This window comes from Abramis brama, assembly GCF_963993115.1.
Source record: "Abramis brama genome assembly, chromosome: 8".
Classification (NCBI taxonomy): domain Eukaryota; kingdom Metazoa; phylum Chordata; class Actinopteri; order Cypriniformes; family Leuciscidae; genus Abramis; species Abramis brama.
The window spans coordinates 17,227,186-17,245,393 of NC_139970.1; the positions used below are offsets into that span (position 1 = coordinate 17,227,186).

Here is an 18,208-nt window from a genome sequence, read left to right on the forward strand (position 1 = left end):
AGGCCCTGCGTGCCCTTGCGTCATGACGTAGCGCGACAAATGCGGATCCCGATTGCTGCAGCCGCTTGTCAGTGTGACGAAGATTGGCACCCAGGTAAGCTGTCACTCAAACTCGTCTTTTTCCGTTCCCTATCAATCAAACAATACGAGCAACACAAAAATGCCCGGGGCTGAGTGAAAGAGAGCATACGCTGTTAGGGGCTCATGGGAGTTGCATGGGACAGTCGAGACAATCTTGTCCTGTTAATCTCTGGAAGTAAAAAAAAAAAAAATGTCGGCTTTTTAATGGACAGGAGGTTTCTTTCTAGCAAAGGCGAGCGCTGAGGGAAGGCCCGTGTTTAGCAGCTCTCAGTCAGGCCAGATGAGCGCGAGACAACCGTCTCCGGCCTATAACGATTCATATCGTTATAGATGGATTTTAGACCAACAACAATTAAAATCGCACTTTAACGGGCACTAAATTGCGTTCACATCGAGGACAGCGCTCATGTGCAAGAAGCGCGAGGCACAGGATGAGATGGTGTTGACTCGCGGGCGGCACGCGCGCCCCGTGTGCGCTGCTATAGCGGCTCGCTCCCAGTGTTTGCTAGCGCGCTAATGCACAAGCTAACAGCTCTGTTCGTTTCTTACAGAGGAACAAGGCGTTTTCTACTTTAGCGACCGCTGCTACGTTTTCTAATATGAGCCCAAATAATGTGAACGTTTCTGCTAGACTGACGAGTGTTTTCTTGTTCTCCAAAGTTTGGTCATGAGTCCGTAGCTAAACACCGCCACCGAAAGACTGTAACGTTCAGTGTAGTGCTTCACGTCTTCTTCGTCTTCGTCTCCTTAACGTTACACCAATAACGCTTTAGCTTGACTTGTTTAGACATGTTTAATTATACACGAAATCCTGTATGTATTCTGGTTAAGATTGATTTACATGTCCTTGCCAATATATGATTTGAGCATAGTTTTGCACAATATTGTGCTTGGCAATGAATAGCATGTATGTATATTTGTAAAGGGATTCATTGGAAACACGCCAACTGAATGTCTCGAGACGTGAAATATTAAAGTATCCGTGTCCACCAGGACAGATGTGCGTGTGGGTGTGAATGTGTTTGTTTTAGCATGGAAATAATATGGAATGCCAAGTCTGCCTAAATGGATGCTACCAAATAATATGACCATTCTCATGCGAGGGACCCCCCATCCTAAAATCTAAAATGCAGCAGCTGTATTTTCATATATAAAGACCCAATTTATATTGTGAAAATTTAATATAAATATATGGAAAATATTTTTTTCTATTACATTATTTTTTTCTCACTGTACGGTTAGACGCATTATTTATTTACATTTATATTAATCTTTTTTTATTTCTTTTTGATAAATTTGTATTATAGTATTATTTAAAGTAATGCATTACAATATCACATTACACCCTAAAAAGTAACTAATTGCATTACTTGGTTACTTTTTATGAAAAGTATTGCATTACATTACTTTTTACATTGCATACTTTTTCTCACCTGAGTTGAGATTGTTTGTTTTAATAACAAATTTTTTTTTTTCTAAACCGTTCAGCTGTGCTGCCATTCTGCATTGCATAAGAATAGGACACAGGAGAAGAAAGTTTAAAATTTTTACTTCAGCAATAAAAAAATGGAAACACAAAAGTGATGTTTATCAAAAGTCATTTTTGAATTGGTTACTATACTTCAATATCCATCATCTTTACACAGTGCACACAACACCTCTGCCTCTTAAGGCCCTGATATACTCACAACAAAGTAATTTTCCGTTCTTTTCTTTGGGGTAAAAAGTAGTTTGAAATATATATACAATATACTGTTATCGAACGTCCTGATGTCGCCCACACTGCTGAGAGCAGAGTTTAGATGAATATGTAAATATGTGCGGTGCGCTTGGCTTTCAATAACAAAATAAATACACACAAAAAAAGACAGCGGTGAGAAAACAGCAGTTAAGAAAGCATCTGATCGTAGCTGTGGATATGTTTGCACGAGCTCTGAAATTCGGCACACTGGTAAAGCCACGTCAAAAATATTTCCACGCCAAAGAAGGCGGAGCCTCAGAGCCACACCCACCTATTATGTAATCACCGTGGACCAATGGTAGTTCGAAGGTGTTTCAAACTCCTGAAACGAACACAGCGCAAACTTGTTTTTGGTCTGATTTTGTTCAAAATTGCGTCACACCAGATTGTTCTTCGATTTCGTTTGAAGTGTATCGGGGCCTTACTCATGTTTTCTCTCAACATGGGGACAGGAGAGGTGTCAGTTCTTTGAAAAAGAAACTCAGAATATTTTGGAGTAAATTTTATTTTTTTCTCTAAAATAAATCAAAGTAGGGTTTTAAACTGTACAAAAATGGCAAACCTCATCAAATTAATAGAAATGTAAATGTTTACAATTTTTATTTTTGCTAAAAAAGTAACAAAATCACATAAATCAGGGTTTTAAACTGTACAAAAATTAAGCCTAATATAAAACTAATAGAAACTAAAGAGCTATTATAATACTTTATTTGCCCTCCTGAAGCTAATAATCAACATTTAAAATATTTTTTATAAATATTTAATTGCTGTCTATGTGTCATTTTCAGTACAACTTTAACTGTTAAAGTGTCCATCATGAAGCATTATAAAGTCACTGAGCTAAAAAATGCTAAAATACAACTGTCAAGCAAATAGTTAATCCTAGGAAATGAAATGAAATGAAATGAAATCATTATTTTGTGTTTTCCCCTGGATTAGATGGAGGTAATGGAGCAGTCGGAGAGTGACCTTGAAAAGGGCTTTGCCAATGGAAGCTCCAGCAGTCCTGTGTCCTCTGAACCACAAACACAAATGGATGTCGACAAAGCCTGTATATATAGGTGACGTAATTGTCCACATGTACACACAAACTCTCAAGTCAAATCTTGTATATTCTGTAAATGTACACTACCCTTAATAAAAAAAAAAGAAATTAATACTAATCTGATCAAAAGTAACAGTAAATACATTAAAATGTTACAAAAGATTTCAAATAAATGCTGTTATTTTGAACTTTATGTTAATCAAATGTATCACGCTTTCCACAAAAATCTTAAGCAGCGCAACTGTTTTCAACATGGATAATAACAGCATATTAGAACGATTTCTGAAAGATCATGTGACACTGAAGACTGGAGTAATGATCCTGAAAATTCAGCTTTGCATCACAGGAATAAATTACTTGGGAATAAATTAGCAATTTTAAATTATAATAATATTCCACAATATTACAGTTTTTACTGTATTTGTTTTACTGTATTACAGTATTACTTTTGACCGGTAGTGTATTTTACACTCAAATGTGTACTGGATCTGTGAGTTCCACCTCGAACAGTGTCATCTCTTACACACGATTCTTCTCAACCACAGACATCCTCTTTTCCCTCTCTTGGCTCTGCTGTTTGAGAAGTGTGAGCAGTCGACTCAGAGCTCTGACTGTGTGACATCTGCAAGTTTTGATGTTGACATTGAGAACTTTGTCCGCAGTCAAGAGAAAGAGGGCAAAGCCTTCTTTAGTGAAGACCCTGACCTCGACAACTTGGTAAGAGACAGATGGTGTCAAAATAGCTAATATTATCATTATAATATTCAAACTGACAAGTGTTTCTTTGCCATCAGATGGTCAAAGCCATCCAGGTGCTGAGGATTCATCTGTTAGAGCTAGAGAAAGTTAGTGACCTGTGCAAGGACTTCTGCAGCCGTTACATTTCCTGCCTCAAGACCAAGATGAACAGCGAGACACTACTGAGTGGAGAACCAGGCAGCCCGTACTCTCCAGTCCACGACCAGGTAAATGCCTTTGCACTCTTATTGTAGACTCACACTCAAAGCAAGTACATTGAGGAGATTTTTATTGTTGCTGTTGTTTTATTTATTTATTCTTTTGCAGCTGGTCAACTCTTTCTCTAGTGCCCTCAGCCCCCAAGGCCTTGTGGTGCCCTCACCAGGTCTTCAACAAGGCAATGTTACAGTGACCGCAGTCAATCCATCACAAGTCGTCCCAGGTACACAGTTCATTTGTTACAAACTTCAGCAGGAAAGCTGCTTTTGCACTGTCTCAGACAAGAGACAGTCCAGAAGTTACTCGTTTTCCAATAAAGAACAGTACGGGAGCTGTGTGGTCAGATGGTACATTTGCAGATCCAAATTGACCTTTGTTTGCGTTAAAATATTTGAAGTTTTGTGGATAGATTGTAAGCATCCGCCTGACTTTTTTTTGTTGCAATCACTTAGGTCACCTTTTCAAAACTTTTCACACATTGAGCACAGCAGCAGACATTAGCTGTGTTTCCATCTGAAGTTGCGAATTTAACTTATGCGCAAAATGGGAATATCGCATAAAGCACTGTTTCCATCCAGTGAGTCGAAGAGATAAAATCATCACTTCTTGATAAACTGCTGCTAAATATCACTGTGAAAAGTAGGAGAAGCCACTGTATGTAATAATGACGACAGACTTTACTCAGGCATTTCAGAATGACCAAAACAGCATTTCAGATCCTGTGCAAAAGGATCAGTCCACTGGTTAGTCCAGTTATGCCGTCCCATCGCGCAGTCACATGATTTTTTTGATGTGCATTGAGAAATTTATTGGTTTAATGTGTTACCATTGGAGTTTATGCGCATGTTTTCTTATATGATAAAATATGTATCGGACTCAAACAAGCACATACGATTTGTATGCGCATTTTGAGAATTTATGAGCATCTTGCCGATATCCCAAAATGCGCATAAAAATAGGTGGATGGAAACATAGATTATGTGGGCTAAACTGTGGAGCATTTATCATTGCTTTGGCACAAAATGCATTCAATGACTACTACTTTCAATTTGCATGAATTCTTTTCTCACTCAAACACAATCCGCCAAACTCAATGTACCTACAGGCCAATTTGCACGTTTACATGTTCTTTTCAAAACTGTTAAACTTAAAGGGGTCATATAATGTCATTTTTGTACAAGCTAATATGATTCTTTAGGGTCTAAATGAAAAGTTTGTAATATACTTCAATTAAAAATTCTCATTAGTATTGTAAGAAAACACTCATTTTACCTGGTCAAAAACAGCTCTGTTTTCAGCACGCCGTTTCAGTGCATGTGTCTTTAAATGATAATGAGCTTTGCTCACCCCGCCCCTCTGTTCTGTGCGTACACAGTAACACAATAACGCGTAGTTCATTATAAACGTGGGATTATGAATTATATTGATAACATCGTACATAGAAAACATGCCGTAATGTACCTGAGTGTAAAAATAGCCGCATTCATCGTGAAGCTGCTAGCGATTTGCAAAGATTAATATAAAGATTAATATAAAGATTAATATAAAGGTCAATAAAACGTTACACTCACTTGTTCTTCTGGAGGTGCAGCAGGAACACGAATAGTTGGTACTGATCCTTTTTTCAGGAGCAGCTTCTTAGCAAATAACCAGCTTTTTACCGATCCTCGTTTATAAAGCAGTCTGGTGAAATGATTCGCGCAAACATGACAGCATTGACGTTGATCGTGGGGAATATTCCCTTCGAAAACAAACTCAGCCACTGCGTCTTCAGCTGTACGGATTTAGAAACATCAAAATGATGCTGTGTTCCTTATTACACCCAAGAACAGAACACCACAATCTCTTAGACCGACGCCATTCTACTCAGTGCTCCAGCTATCAACAATGAACGCGCGTCGGCGCGTGCTATGATTGACAGCTCGCTCACGAGGGTGGGTCTGTGTTGAAACGCTGCTGTCAATCAACCATCGTGGGAGGGGCGTCGATATTGTGACGTCACAATATCGAACAGCTTGATTTGAGAGAGGAGGAAACATATAAGAAGATTAAAAAAAAAACACTGGATGGATTTATATCATTTTATGATGGTTGTGTACAGGCACTGCCAACACACATTTCAGTACAATCAACTTGTAAAAGTGTATGAACCATTATATGACCCCTTTAAGTTCAAAACCCTAACATAATACAAACATGAATAAGACAAATATTTGCTACATTTCTACAGTAATACCACATTGAAATATATTCCAAATCTGAATAATTAAATGCTATCAAAACAATTAGATGTAGCTGAACACCTACACAGGTGTTAGTCTTTCAGTTTCATTACATCTATACAAAAGAGGAAAACACAGGAATAATTTTGTACTGTAATGCAAACTTGGATCATGTAACATGTACAGTTGTCAGTTCTACACAGTAGACAGCTGTCATTTTAGATTTTATAATGCTCCCTGCAAGTGTTTTTTAGTCATTGTTCAAGTGACAAAGTGTATTTGTTGGGTGAAAACCTTTGTTAGTGCTTGATTTGAGACATAAGTGAAGTGTTTTGGTAGTTTTAGTGCATTTTGGATGTGAAATTGACTGCTGTGCCAAGCTAAAAATGCAACAAACATGCGTGAATATCAGAGAGAGTGGAACGGTGGCTTTTTAAAGTTGAAAAATCTGATTGTTTTATAAAGTCGTCATGTGGCATTTTCATATATTTAGATGTTTTAGTAAAAACATGCCTATTTTTGATGTTTTGTTTTAGTTAAACAATTACACATTTTTTTATTGGTACATAAATAAAATTATAAATAAAATATGCCTTTGTTATTTAGAACTAGATTTTGCGGTAACACTTTAACAGTGTCCTCGTTATGTGTTACATGTAGTTACTGTAGTAATAACTATAAATTATTACCCAAACCCTAACCCTATAGTAAGTACATGTTGTTAATTATTTTTACTCAGTCAATGTATAATTACACTGCAACACGGACACCACCGATTTTGCTTCTTACATGTGAACATTTTGAATCTGATTGGCATATGTGGTGATTTGTTTGAAGTAATGGTTCCTCTGATTGAAAAAAAAACTCTCCTTTTTGTGCAGGTAATACAATATATCAGCCAGTGAATATGGTCACACCACAGGGACAAGTGGTGACACAAGCCATCTCACCTGGAACAATACATATCCAGAACTCACAGGTTTGCTTTACACTCCAGCTGATCTCACTTAAACATCGATCACAGACAGATTCACTGATCATTTACTGCTTGTACTTAATGTAGTTCCAACTTCAGTTCAATCAGGACTTGAGTTTCTTCGGAGGAGACGACAGCTCGCCTAAAAACAAGCGTGGCGTTCTCCCCAAACAAGCTACCAACGTCATGCGCTCCTGGCTCTTCCAGCACATTGCGGTTAGTAGGCAAACAAATGTTTAAAGGCAACCCGTTTTGCTTTACCTTCTATAAATTCTTAAACACTCCACTGTTCAACTTCTTTATCTAGCACCCCTATCCCACTGAAGAAGAGAAAAAGCAAATTGCAACTCAAACAAACCTGACTTTACTCCAAGTCAACAATTGGTAAGTTAATTTAGCAATCACACAAAGTAGACAGAGACCAAGCCGGTTGATTTATCTACAGTATCAGCAACAGTTGCAGGATAAGAAGTTATCCACATAATCATTCAAATAAGTTGTGTATTATACCAGTATTGTGTAAAGGTGCTCTGTATGTCACACGTTTTTTAGGCTGAAACATTTTTTGTCACATCCAACAAACATCTCCTCACTATCCTCACTATCAGGCTAGCTGCCTGTCCCCTGAACACACTGTAAACAAACTGGCCCAGCCTGGACCACGAAACATAACAAACAGTGTTCCAGCCAATAACCGACAAGAATGATTTGGGGGTGGGGGGTTAGTGCGCGTGCACATGAAGGGGGGTGTGGGGAGTGGAGGAGAGAGAGTTAAGTTAAGGGAAGTTAACTAGAGGAGAGATGTCCTAGACCAGGGTTCACCAATCTCGGTCCTGGAGGGCCGCTGTCCTGCAGAGTTTAGCTCCAACCCCAATTAAACACACCTGAACCAGCTAATCAAGGTCTCACTAGGCATACTAGAAACTTTCAAACAGGTGTGTTGGAGCTAAACTCTGCAGGACAGCGGCCCTCCAGGACTGAGATTGGTGATCCCTGTCCTAGACAACGACTAACGTTAGAATTATATTCTCTTGAATTTTGATATGGCCGACACACGACCAAAGAGACGACGTTCCGATGAACATATAGCAAAGAAGAGGGAAAAGGAGAAGGAATGCGCGAAGTCCCGAATTTACATCGGAAAAGCCTGTTTCAGGAAGCACGGAAGGGAGGGGACGGGATGAGGAGGAGGGAGGGTCGAGCTAGCCTACGTTTTGTTTGACAATACTTCGAATGTCAACAAGAAGTGACGTCACCCAACATCGCTTAGAGCACCTTTAATAAAATCATAGAATTATGAGCCTTTTAATCTTTTTTTTGTTATTATTTTATTTATTATTTTTAGAGAAATCAATTTTGTTCCCATGACTCCATTTTGGAGTCATTTTGGCCCCACCCTGCTTGCCACAAACTTTTTTATCCAGTCATTATTGCTGCATTATTATAGACGTATATGAATTTTAAGTCTTTTTAAAAGATATACTTTGTTGAAAATACTTTGTTTTGCACGTTATTGTTCACTTTAATCGGTTTTATTTTACCTGCATAACATCAGTTTTCTTAATTAATCATCAAAATAGTCTGCCAATTACTTGATTATCAAAATGATGTGACAACACTTTTTTTAAAGTTGCTAGTCTTAATCAAATACTGTGCCTTTATGTATTTCCTTAAAGGCACAATATGTAACTTTTTTGCTTTAAAAATAGCAAAAATCACTATATCTATGTTATATATTTTTTTTAGTTGTGTACTTTCATTATCCCGACTGTTTCCAACAACTTTCAAACTAGGAGAAATTTGTAATTTAATTCGAAGACACGGACCGTTTCTTTATTTCCGTTTTGTCGCCGTCAATGGCGTCATATCCGCGTTGTCCCTGGTTTCCGCTCATACTGCCATAGCAACCAGAGCCCTCTGATAGTAACCAAGACGACAGACGTGGACCACTGTAGTTCGCAATGTCTATCTGCACGCTGTTGTTGTTTCGTTCAAACATTACGGACCATGGCAAGCAGACTTTGGATAAAAAAGGAGAACTAAAACGAGAATCAATATCAGCGCGGTGTTTTCGAGATGCCTAGAGCTCCCATAGACAGTATATAAACGAGAGCTCCACGTCCGAGACTTCGACCGCTCCTACATGTACTTTATTAAACAGGTGAGCACATTTACATAAAACTAATCAATGTTATATAGTTCAACAATGATAAAATGTTAGAATATGATCTGTATGTTATTCTAATGCTGATCTAGCTTACTGCTAGTCTCATACAGACAGACTAACACATACATTTCAACACATTCAAATGCAGTTTAGTGTGATAGTGTAATGTTAGACCAAGTGAAACAGTGCTGCGTTACCTCACAAGTTTAATTTGTCTAATAAACTGACCTGTGAGTAGTAATTCTGCATTTGCGCGTAGTTCGGTAGAATGAAATGTCCATATTCCTTTTATATCCGCGGGACTCGCGTCGCGTGTGGAGCTGATAGCTGTCTCTCAGCAATCCCGAACTGCTTCATATCACAGTCATGATAAAAACATCTATGTATTTACTCATCCATAAACATTATTAGATCGGTCGGCTTGACGTTGACGACAAGATCCATAATTCTTAGCAAATGTTGCGTCATCAAACTACGCCTTTGTTATTGTAAGAGGTTAGCGACCCCTAGTGGTGAAAAATTCCATACTGTACGTTTAAATATTCCAATATCCATATTTTTTTATTCTTTTTTTCCCCTTGCCTTATCTGCCATCTTAAGTCGATGCTGCCTTCATGTGCACCGGGGAAACGCATAAAGTCCTAAACGTAACAAGGAAGTTGCATAAGCAACTTATAATAATTACAAGTGGAATAATTTATATTGTGAACAGGATACCAAAATAAATACAATTTCAGTTCAAAATTTATTTCATTTCTATCACTTACACATACAATATCTATCCGTACATATCAAACCTAAATGTTTGTTTGTTACATTAAGTATTAAGTAAGTCAAGTGATTCCCTTTTTGTTTATGAGCTGTTCTGTACATCACACCTTTAATAAGCTTGAAATTAAATTAAAATCACTTGCAAAATCATTCATTATTATTCACTACAGATTTGATTTCCACTCACTGATCTCTATATATAGATTATAGATATTTTATATAATTTTATCTGTATTATAAATTAGTGCTTGCGCAATGTTTCAAATTGACAAGTCACATGGCGCTTCCAAACTTACAACTCTGCAAATCTTGTATCATCCAGAATTCTGAGTTTCCCACTTGAAAATATGACTTTGCTCAGTCATTCATGTGCTTTTCCAATATTTCTGATTCCACTTGAAGGGCACGTTTTTTTTTTTTCACTGCCCTTGACAAAATGCATTCTGGGATTGCCTTCTCCTCTAAAATGATATGTAAAACTGCCTTTTTGGCCAAAAAAGGCAGCATAATTAAGTTGTGTACCATTTGAAAAAGCCTTTGTGTCTAATGGCAGGCTTTCCGATATCATCAGTATCGCAAATATCATCTTTCTCCATGTTTTGTTCAATTTAATAAAATAGTGTTCTCATGTTATGTAATATGACAGTCCCAATCATAGTTATTATTAGTAGTGCATTGCTGTTTGAGCTGCGCGCTGAATGAACACCGGTAAACTGGAGCACTTTGCTAGCGCGTTATTTAACTCAAAGAAACGCATCCTATATGTGATTAATCAGATATATACAAAAATAACATATTACAAATTATATCTGTTATATCAGTTACATGCCATTCAGAATGACTCATGTTGTGGATGTGCTCTTCCTGGAGCAACGCGATGAAACACGGCGACTAAACCCAAATAATTCACAATGTTTTATTACATTATTGTTCTCTTTATAATGTTATGTAATATGACAGTCCCAATCATAGTCATTATTAGTCGTGCATAGCCGTTTGAGCTGCGCGCGCTGAAGCTGAAGATGATCACCGTACGCTTTACTACAGTGTTAATTCTTAACCAGATGCATCCTATATGAGATAAATTAGATATGGATAGGCCTACACAAAATTTTACAATATTACAACTTACATTTGCATCTGTCCTGCAGGTTTATCAATGCTCGAAGACGGATCTTGCAGCCGATGCTGGATGCCAACTCGACAGAGTCAGCTAAAACCAAGAAGAAAGCTCAGAGCCGCCCACTACACCGCTTCTGGTCCGACACCATCGCCTCGTCTGGAACCCAGCAGCAGCTCACAATGCCAGACGGTACTTCCTCAAGATGATGTCTTCTTATAACACTCATATCAGGCCCTGACACACCAAGCCAACGGTCGGCCCTCGGCCAGTGTGTGTTTGTGGTGTCTTCTGCACTAGTCGGACCCCATCAGGGGGGTTTTGGCCATGGTTTTGGCTTTTTTTGAGCATGTTGAATCGGCGTGCGTCGGTGGTGAGAGAGAGAGAACTCTGATTGGCTGTTCAGCTTAGCGAAAGAGCAAAGAAATAAAGCACGAGAATAAAAGCGATAGTGATGAGCAAAGAAGGCAAGACGGCACAGAAGGCTGTTCTAATTTGATGTTATCTTACCCGAGCTTTCCAATGCGAGAATGTTCATAATAATCTGAGCCGCCTAGAATGAAGCAAGTGATCAACAAGATTGATATTCAAAATAAGCAAGCGCCACTTTGTTTACGGTTTGTATATCTGCAGTCCTAGTTTCGGTTTCCCGAATATACAGTCAAACCAAAATGTATTCAGACACCTTCAACATTTCTCACAGTTTATTCGCTATAGTTTCAAAAATGGTAATAAATTATGACAAGAACTCAGAGTTATCAAATCAGTTGATATTTGTTAGACTAGATTTGTTATCTGTTAGACTCTCACAAATGAATTAGATAGAATAGCTGTCAGCTGTTAAATTTAGGTACACAATTAGATAATACCAATATAGGTCAACAAATTACCAAGCAATGTTTAATTTTGTACAGTATGTGGTGTATAAAGGTCGCATTAGCAATTAAAGAAAAAAACTTAAGCAAAACATGGTCAGGTCAAAGTGTCTGAATAATTTTCGGTCCCAAATTTTTATAGTTTTACTGGTAGTCCACTGTATGAAGAATTTTTGGGTATAATGTCACAGTTTACTTTATTTTGCTATCCTCACTTACATAAATGAACTATAGTGTCCTGCACCCACTAGTAAAAATAAATATCAAAAATGATATCTGGTGTCTGAATAATTTTTGGTTTGACTGAAGATTTTTTATACCTGCTGATACAGACAGTTATTTCCTTGCACGTGCAAGCACATGCTGACAGACGCCTTTAGTCCTTTCGGTGCGCAGCTTTTTTGTGGAGACAAAGCCGCGTCATTGCTTTTAAACCTATAATCTCCATTTCCTTGGTTTCATATTACAGATTTGGACTGAATTTTGAGAGTGGGGTGTGTATTGTCTTTGTGTGCAGGTAGCGTGGTTACAGTGGGGATGAATGTAGACGGCTTCCAGGCACTTTCATCAGACGGAGCGACTCTTGCCATGCAGCAAGTCCTGATGGGAAATCACAGCGAGGATGAATCGGAAGAAAGCTGCAATGAAGACGACGCAGATTTGTCTTCTGCCAACATGACCGGGCTGGGTTTAGATGTCAGCGACTAAGCCACGCGGATTGCAGGTCACACACTGCATGCTTACATTTACATCGGAAAAAACTTGCACATGCCGCTTGTTGCAAGAGATCCAGTCCCTTCGTAGATTTTCAGCAAAGCTGATACTTGTGCACTACAGAATAATTAAGAGTACTGTATGTTGGCCTATACGTTACACAAACACACACAAACCGTTTACAGAGAGCACAGCATTACTGAGAGGTGCAGTGTGCGAGGAGTTGCGTTTCATGTGCAGGTGTGTGCACTTTTATACAGATACACTTCTAGAAAATTGCAAAAATTGAACACAGGAAAGATTTTAAGCTTCTTTAGTGGATGTTTGGTAATGATTTTGTTTTCTATATTAACTCATTTGAATGCCAAGAATTTAAGAGTTTGTCGTTGTGCTGGTTTTATTCACACTGCATGTTCATGTTTTCTTCAGTATGCCCACGCTTGTAGAGAGGCTCCGTGACGGAGAAAAGAGATTATTTTTATATATGAATGTTGTAAAATAAAAAAGGTGTTGTTTTTTCTTTTCTTTTTTTTTTTTTTAGTTTGTGTTTTATAAGGGAATATTTATGTACAGAAACTATACTCCGATGCCCTGTTTTCAGGGGATGACTTGCATTTTTTAGAAGAAAAAAAAAACATATGTTGGATTATAAACCATTTTTAAAGATGTAAATTGGTTTTAACACTCACTTACAAAATGCCTTACATATTCTTTTGTAAAACTATTAAGCTGATAAGCACAGAAAGCCTGATACATTGACTAAATTGAGTAATATCAGTGAAATCAAAGTCTCTTCCAGTAATCTTTGTCCTTATGCTGAAGATGTTCCTTCGTTTCAGAGGGACTCGTTGTTTTTGCTCTATTGGCGAACATGGTTTGATCTGAACATGTACAAAGCTTCCCATATCAGTCAGTTTTATGAAATATGCTTTGGAAATGGAGATGGCATAAAATGTCCATATTAAAGTCAAATAAAGGTCAAGTCTGAATATTTTGTCACCATTTTACATTAAATGTTAATTGTGTGTTGGTTTTGAACAATTATTTAATTACTGTAAACACTACAACAGTATAACATTAAAGTTTTACAAAGGTTTGCAAATATGAAAATACTTTTTGCATGGATTCTCCCTATTTATTGCATTAGACATAAGCACATTGTCACGTTCTGTGTCTCTGGAAACACTTGTGTAAGTAATTACTCATGACACAACAGAGCATTGTTTGACAGGTATTTCTTAAAACAATAGCAAGTACTGTATAAGACTACTTACACCAAATAAAACTTTTCCAGATTTGAGTGCATGTAATATAAAATTTCTTTCAGTGTGCCTCCGTGTGACATACAGTTCTGTGTTTCTGTGACGTCTCTGCCTGGATTCATCGCGGCTGTCAATAATCCGAGCTGATAGTAGAGGGATTCAGCATTTCTTCTCTCTGTAGAAAAAAAACATTTATAATATTTTTTGAAACCACAAGAGGGCACTGATTTATCAGAGTTACTCATGATAGCACGTGATAACAAGCCCTACATGACCTTTCTCAACAAAAATAGCTATTTCCAAGTTATTTTCCTATGGGGGGCAGGGCAGTCTCACTGTACAGACCACAAACTCCTGGTCTCAGAAGTTCACAGATACACAAGATCACAATCCTGACCTCCATCTGCAGATGTATCCAGCTGAGGGACTGTGTGATACGCGTGTAAACTCCAGGTTTGTTGCTTTCGGCACAGCCTTGTCCCCAGCTTGTGGCCCCCACCAGTTTCCAGATAGAGGAATCCTCACAAGCCAGTGGACCACCGCTGTCACCCTATTACCAGCATGGACAAACACATTCTTTTTCCAGATATTTTACTTTAAACTTTAGTGTTTCATGTTTACTTGCACAGTAATATTCCAATGTTAAATGGAACAGATCTCATCAGTTTCTTTTATGCATATTCAAGTTATTTATTCATGTAAAGGTGTTAACCCAACTACCATAATCTGGATTTTAGAAACAAGAAAGCCGGCATTTGGCTGTATTAATTAGAATTCATAATATAATATAATATAATAATGAAATAAAAAGTCACTACTTAAAGAGTGAAAAAACTTTTACCCTTTTAAAAAGTGCACTTTGTAAAAACGTTAAAATTAAACCAAAAAAACCATTAATATTCACTATTGTTATGCTTTAACCCTTATCTGTCACACTAGGGTTGGTCTCTTTTTAAAGACACTCATATTGTTGCTGAAGTGAAAGCACTTTAAAAAAAAAAAAGAAAGTTTAAGTTTACTGTAAAGCAAATATACTTAACTAAACATTGTTTTATTTTATACAAAATATTTTACAAAATAGTTTTTACTCTAAAAATGCTATAAAATCAAAGCCATATGTCTAACCAAGTTGTGTTCTAAAGTTGATATCACAATATCACTTCTATCACAAAACAGTTGTCAAATGTGGAATCTTGAGTCTCAGACCTTTCCAACAATATGTGTTTTGTCAGGAGTAGAAAAAGTTTTTTTTTTATAAAATCGTTAAAATTAATTTTGTATTATGAAACATGACTCCGCTCACTAGGGGGAAGAGACTGCTAAAAGGGTTTAAAGCTGGCTTACAGTTTCCTGGTAACGCAAAATTCAATTTAAAACGCTTTTCATACGATGTATTTTGAGCGTTTAAGCTTTCGAATGATACCCAAGTTATGAGGATTACTAAAATATGTGTTAGGAAAAAAGGCAATGCATCCCACTAGTGGGACATAGTAGCCTACACTCATTTTGTTGATTAGCACACTAAAGCACATGAAAAAAATACTTGAATATAATTTTAAATGTAGTGTGTTATTTGATATAACATTTAAAGTTATATTTTAGATGCATTAAATTGAAAATTCATCATTAAAAATGTGCAATATCAATATATTTAAATACACAAAACTAATTTCAGTAGAAATTATAATAAAGTTTTAGTTTACCATAAATGCTTGTCAGTACATTTTGCAGTAATTATGAAATTACATAAAAGGATACATACGTAAGTGGGTCAAAAAAAGTTCAGCTAAATGCATTTATTATACATTTAAACTATAATACTTTTTCATTTAATTGCAATAACCTGCAGGTAATGGTCTGAAAACATTACATTCAGTGTGTACTTAAGTATATTCTTTTAAAGTAGCCTATTATTTCTTGAAAAACACTTTATATACAGCTTTTTCACAAGGTTTAATCTAAATTTTAAATGGGATTTGATGCACGTTACACCTTATTTTACATTGTCCTTGTTACATAATTACATGTACAAATTATGCATAATTACATGCACCTAAACCAAACCCTAGCCCTATATAGTAAGTATGGTTACACTTTATTTTAAGGTGTCATTGCAGTGTAATTATATATTTAAGTACTGAGTAATATTAAGCAACTATAGGGCTACTTATTATAGGGTTGGGGTAGGATTTGGTTGAGGGTTAGTTGCATGTAATTATGCATAATTTACTGGGGTTTTTTTTATTTATTATAATTTACTATGGTAAGTACATGTAACATATGTAACAAGGACACAAGTAAAATAAAGTGTAACCGCTGTCACTGATTGCAGTTATGGCAGTTCATGGACTGAAATATATATCAATCCATGGTGAGATGATTTACCTGGCAGGAGTCTGTCCCCCCCTCCAGGTATCCTGCACAGATCATGCCTGCTGATATATAGCCTTGATAAACCTCCGGCTGACTGCAGGCCTTGTTAGAGATGAGTGGCACTCTTGCTGAAAGCAGTGATTCGCTCCCGTCCCCTAAAACACAGAACTCAAATCAATCGAAATCAATCAAAAGCTTAAAAATGCTGCCTTCAAAAGGAAGCATTCCTAGATCGAAAGGCATCAAGGCATGTCCAAATCCAATATTAGCTTTACTTCCCGTCTCCTGAGATACCTTCAACTGATTAATTATTGAAGGCACCATTGATGTATCCTTGACCTATGATATCACACAATCCTGTGCTTTCCATTTTGTGACAGTTGTGTAAATGTATGTGTTGATCAATGTTTTTCACTTTTGATGTCAGGAATTACTATTGTAGTAATTAAGTATTCGCTTAGTTATCACCAAAGCTCTCTCTATTTTGTTGTAGATCATTACCATTACTTTGCCTCAAAAGTTTCATGAGGTTGCTTTCTGAGTCAAAGTCATTTCATTATAGGGCATAAGCCAAGCAAAGTGTTTTTCACTGTTTATTTTTGGCTGGTAGCACAGCATATTTCAGTCTCAAGCAGAGGCAGCGCAGTTCAAGATCACAATGTCTGGCTTGTTTTCTTGGGCCAGAGAGCCCCTGCTGACAGATACTGCAGTTTCAACATATTTGGAAACAAAAAGCATATTTCTCCATTAAAATACGTACAAAGGTATCTGAGTATTCTGACCCAATATTTTTTCAACATATAAATGCAGAAAGATTAAAATCATTATCAGTATTAATCAGTATTTACGAAGTTACATGGACTTCTTGAGATGCTGCCATTGAGATGAATTGGAATGCTAACAGACAGCACTTTATTAATGTGCATTCAAGTCATATCGGAAAGATTGTGTTTAGAAGTTAAACGCACATGAACGAAGCTCAGGTTTTTATTTGAGCCTAGAGTTTTTGAGTTGGCGACGTGTCAGTGAGAAAACATGGCAGATGCAATTGATTCAGCATCTGTTCTGACAGTGAACTTGTCGAATGTGTGAAACTATCATTATTATTATCATATCATATTGTGAAAAAGGGAAGTTTCTTGTTTTTTTGCTGAGTTTATTATAATAGTGCAATATTTTAAAAAAATTGCATGTCGCAGTGTCCAACCGTATAGGGCCTTGCGACACAACCCGTAAAGCGTTAGCGGAAAAACGGAGGGGGCCCCGCATCCTCAAAGTGGTTTTCAATCTGGTGCATTCTATGAGGAGGAGATCCCAAGAGGAGTTGATTGCAGATGTACACACCACACAAGATACTGACTTGGCACCAGATACTGTTAGTGTCACTGTTACACCCAAGCGGCAACCTTCCAGTCTCTCTCTTGAATCCAACAGTGACTTAAACTGCAATTCATCGACTAGCCACTAGAGACAGGCTGCAAAAGAGTGTCTTTACAGCAGAAAAAAATATGTTTACAGCCTGGTACAAAAAGTGGTTTTGGTCTATATAGCTAATTTTGCCCTTCATGACAATTGTGAGGGGGTGAATTTTTTTTTTTATAACTCATCCGTTTAAATTATATTAAGCCCTTAAAGTTCTGCATGATTAAGGGCGTGGCCACTTGAGTGACAGGTGGATTGCTGCTTCTGTCACTACTAGCCGCTTGTCTGCTGTCTGTTAGCCGTCACATCACCTCAGCTAATCCCGCCTCTTTGCCCATTTTCGGTTATCCGGGAGTGTCGCACTGCCAAGATGGCGACAGCCTGCTCCGCCCACTTTGGGCTTCAAAAATGCTCTTCAGAAACCTACGGGTGACGTCACGGACACTATGTCCATATTTTTTTACAGTCTATGGTTACACCCC

At 37.4% G+C, this 18,208-nt stretch overlaps 2 protein-coding genes across 4 annotated transcripts in view; one reads left to right on the forward strand and one right to left on the reverse strand.

Moving 5' to 3' along the window:
- pknox1.1 (pbx/knotted 1 homeobox 1.1) lies at positions 1 to 13,969 on the forward strand. Of its 3 annotated transcripts, none has more exons than XM_084123076.1 (10): positions 1 to 94; positions 2,762 to 2,883; positions 3,413 to 3,584; positions 3,662 to 3,832; positions 3,933 to 4,047; positions 6,928 to 7,025; positions 7,122 to 7,238; positions 7,330 to 7,406; positions 11,112 to 11,272; positions 12,473 to 13,969. In XM_084123076.1, the coding sequence occupies exons 2-10, from the start codon at positions 2,762 to 2,764 to the stop codon at positions 12,661 to 12,663; spliced, it is 1,224 nt and encodes a 407-aa protein (XP_083979202.1). In that variant the 5' UTR covers positions 1 to 94; the 3' UTR covers positions 12,664 to 13,969. The 3 variants fall into 3 exon arrangements, with proteins under 3 accessions (XP_083979202.1, XP_083979200.1, XP_083979201.1); XM_084123074.1 differs by having other exon boundaries at positions 12 to 94; positions 7,110 to 7,238; XM_084123075.1 differs by lacking the exon at positions 1 to 94 and adding an exon at positions 126 to 256 and having other exon boundaries at positions 7,110 to 7,238.
- The window catches only part of tmprss3a (transmembrane serine protease 3a), a 21,332-nt gene continuing 17,093 nt past the window's right edge, over positions 13,970 to 18,208 (reverse strand). The window contains exons 12-14 of the mRNA XM_084123071.1: positions 16,317 to 16,459; positions 14,329 to 14,481; positions 13,970 to 14,106 (exon numbers count right to left, since the gene is read on the reverse strand). Coding sequence (XP_083979197.1) covers positions 14,062 to 14,106; positions 14,329 to 14,481; positions 16,317 to 16,459 — 341 coding nt within the window. The 3' untranslated portion in view covers positions 13,970 to 14,061. The remainder of the gene's footprint in view (positions 14,107 to 14,328; positions 14,482 to 16,316; positions 16,460 to 18,208) is intronic.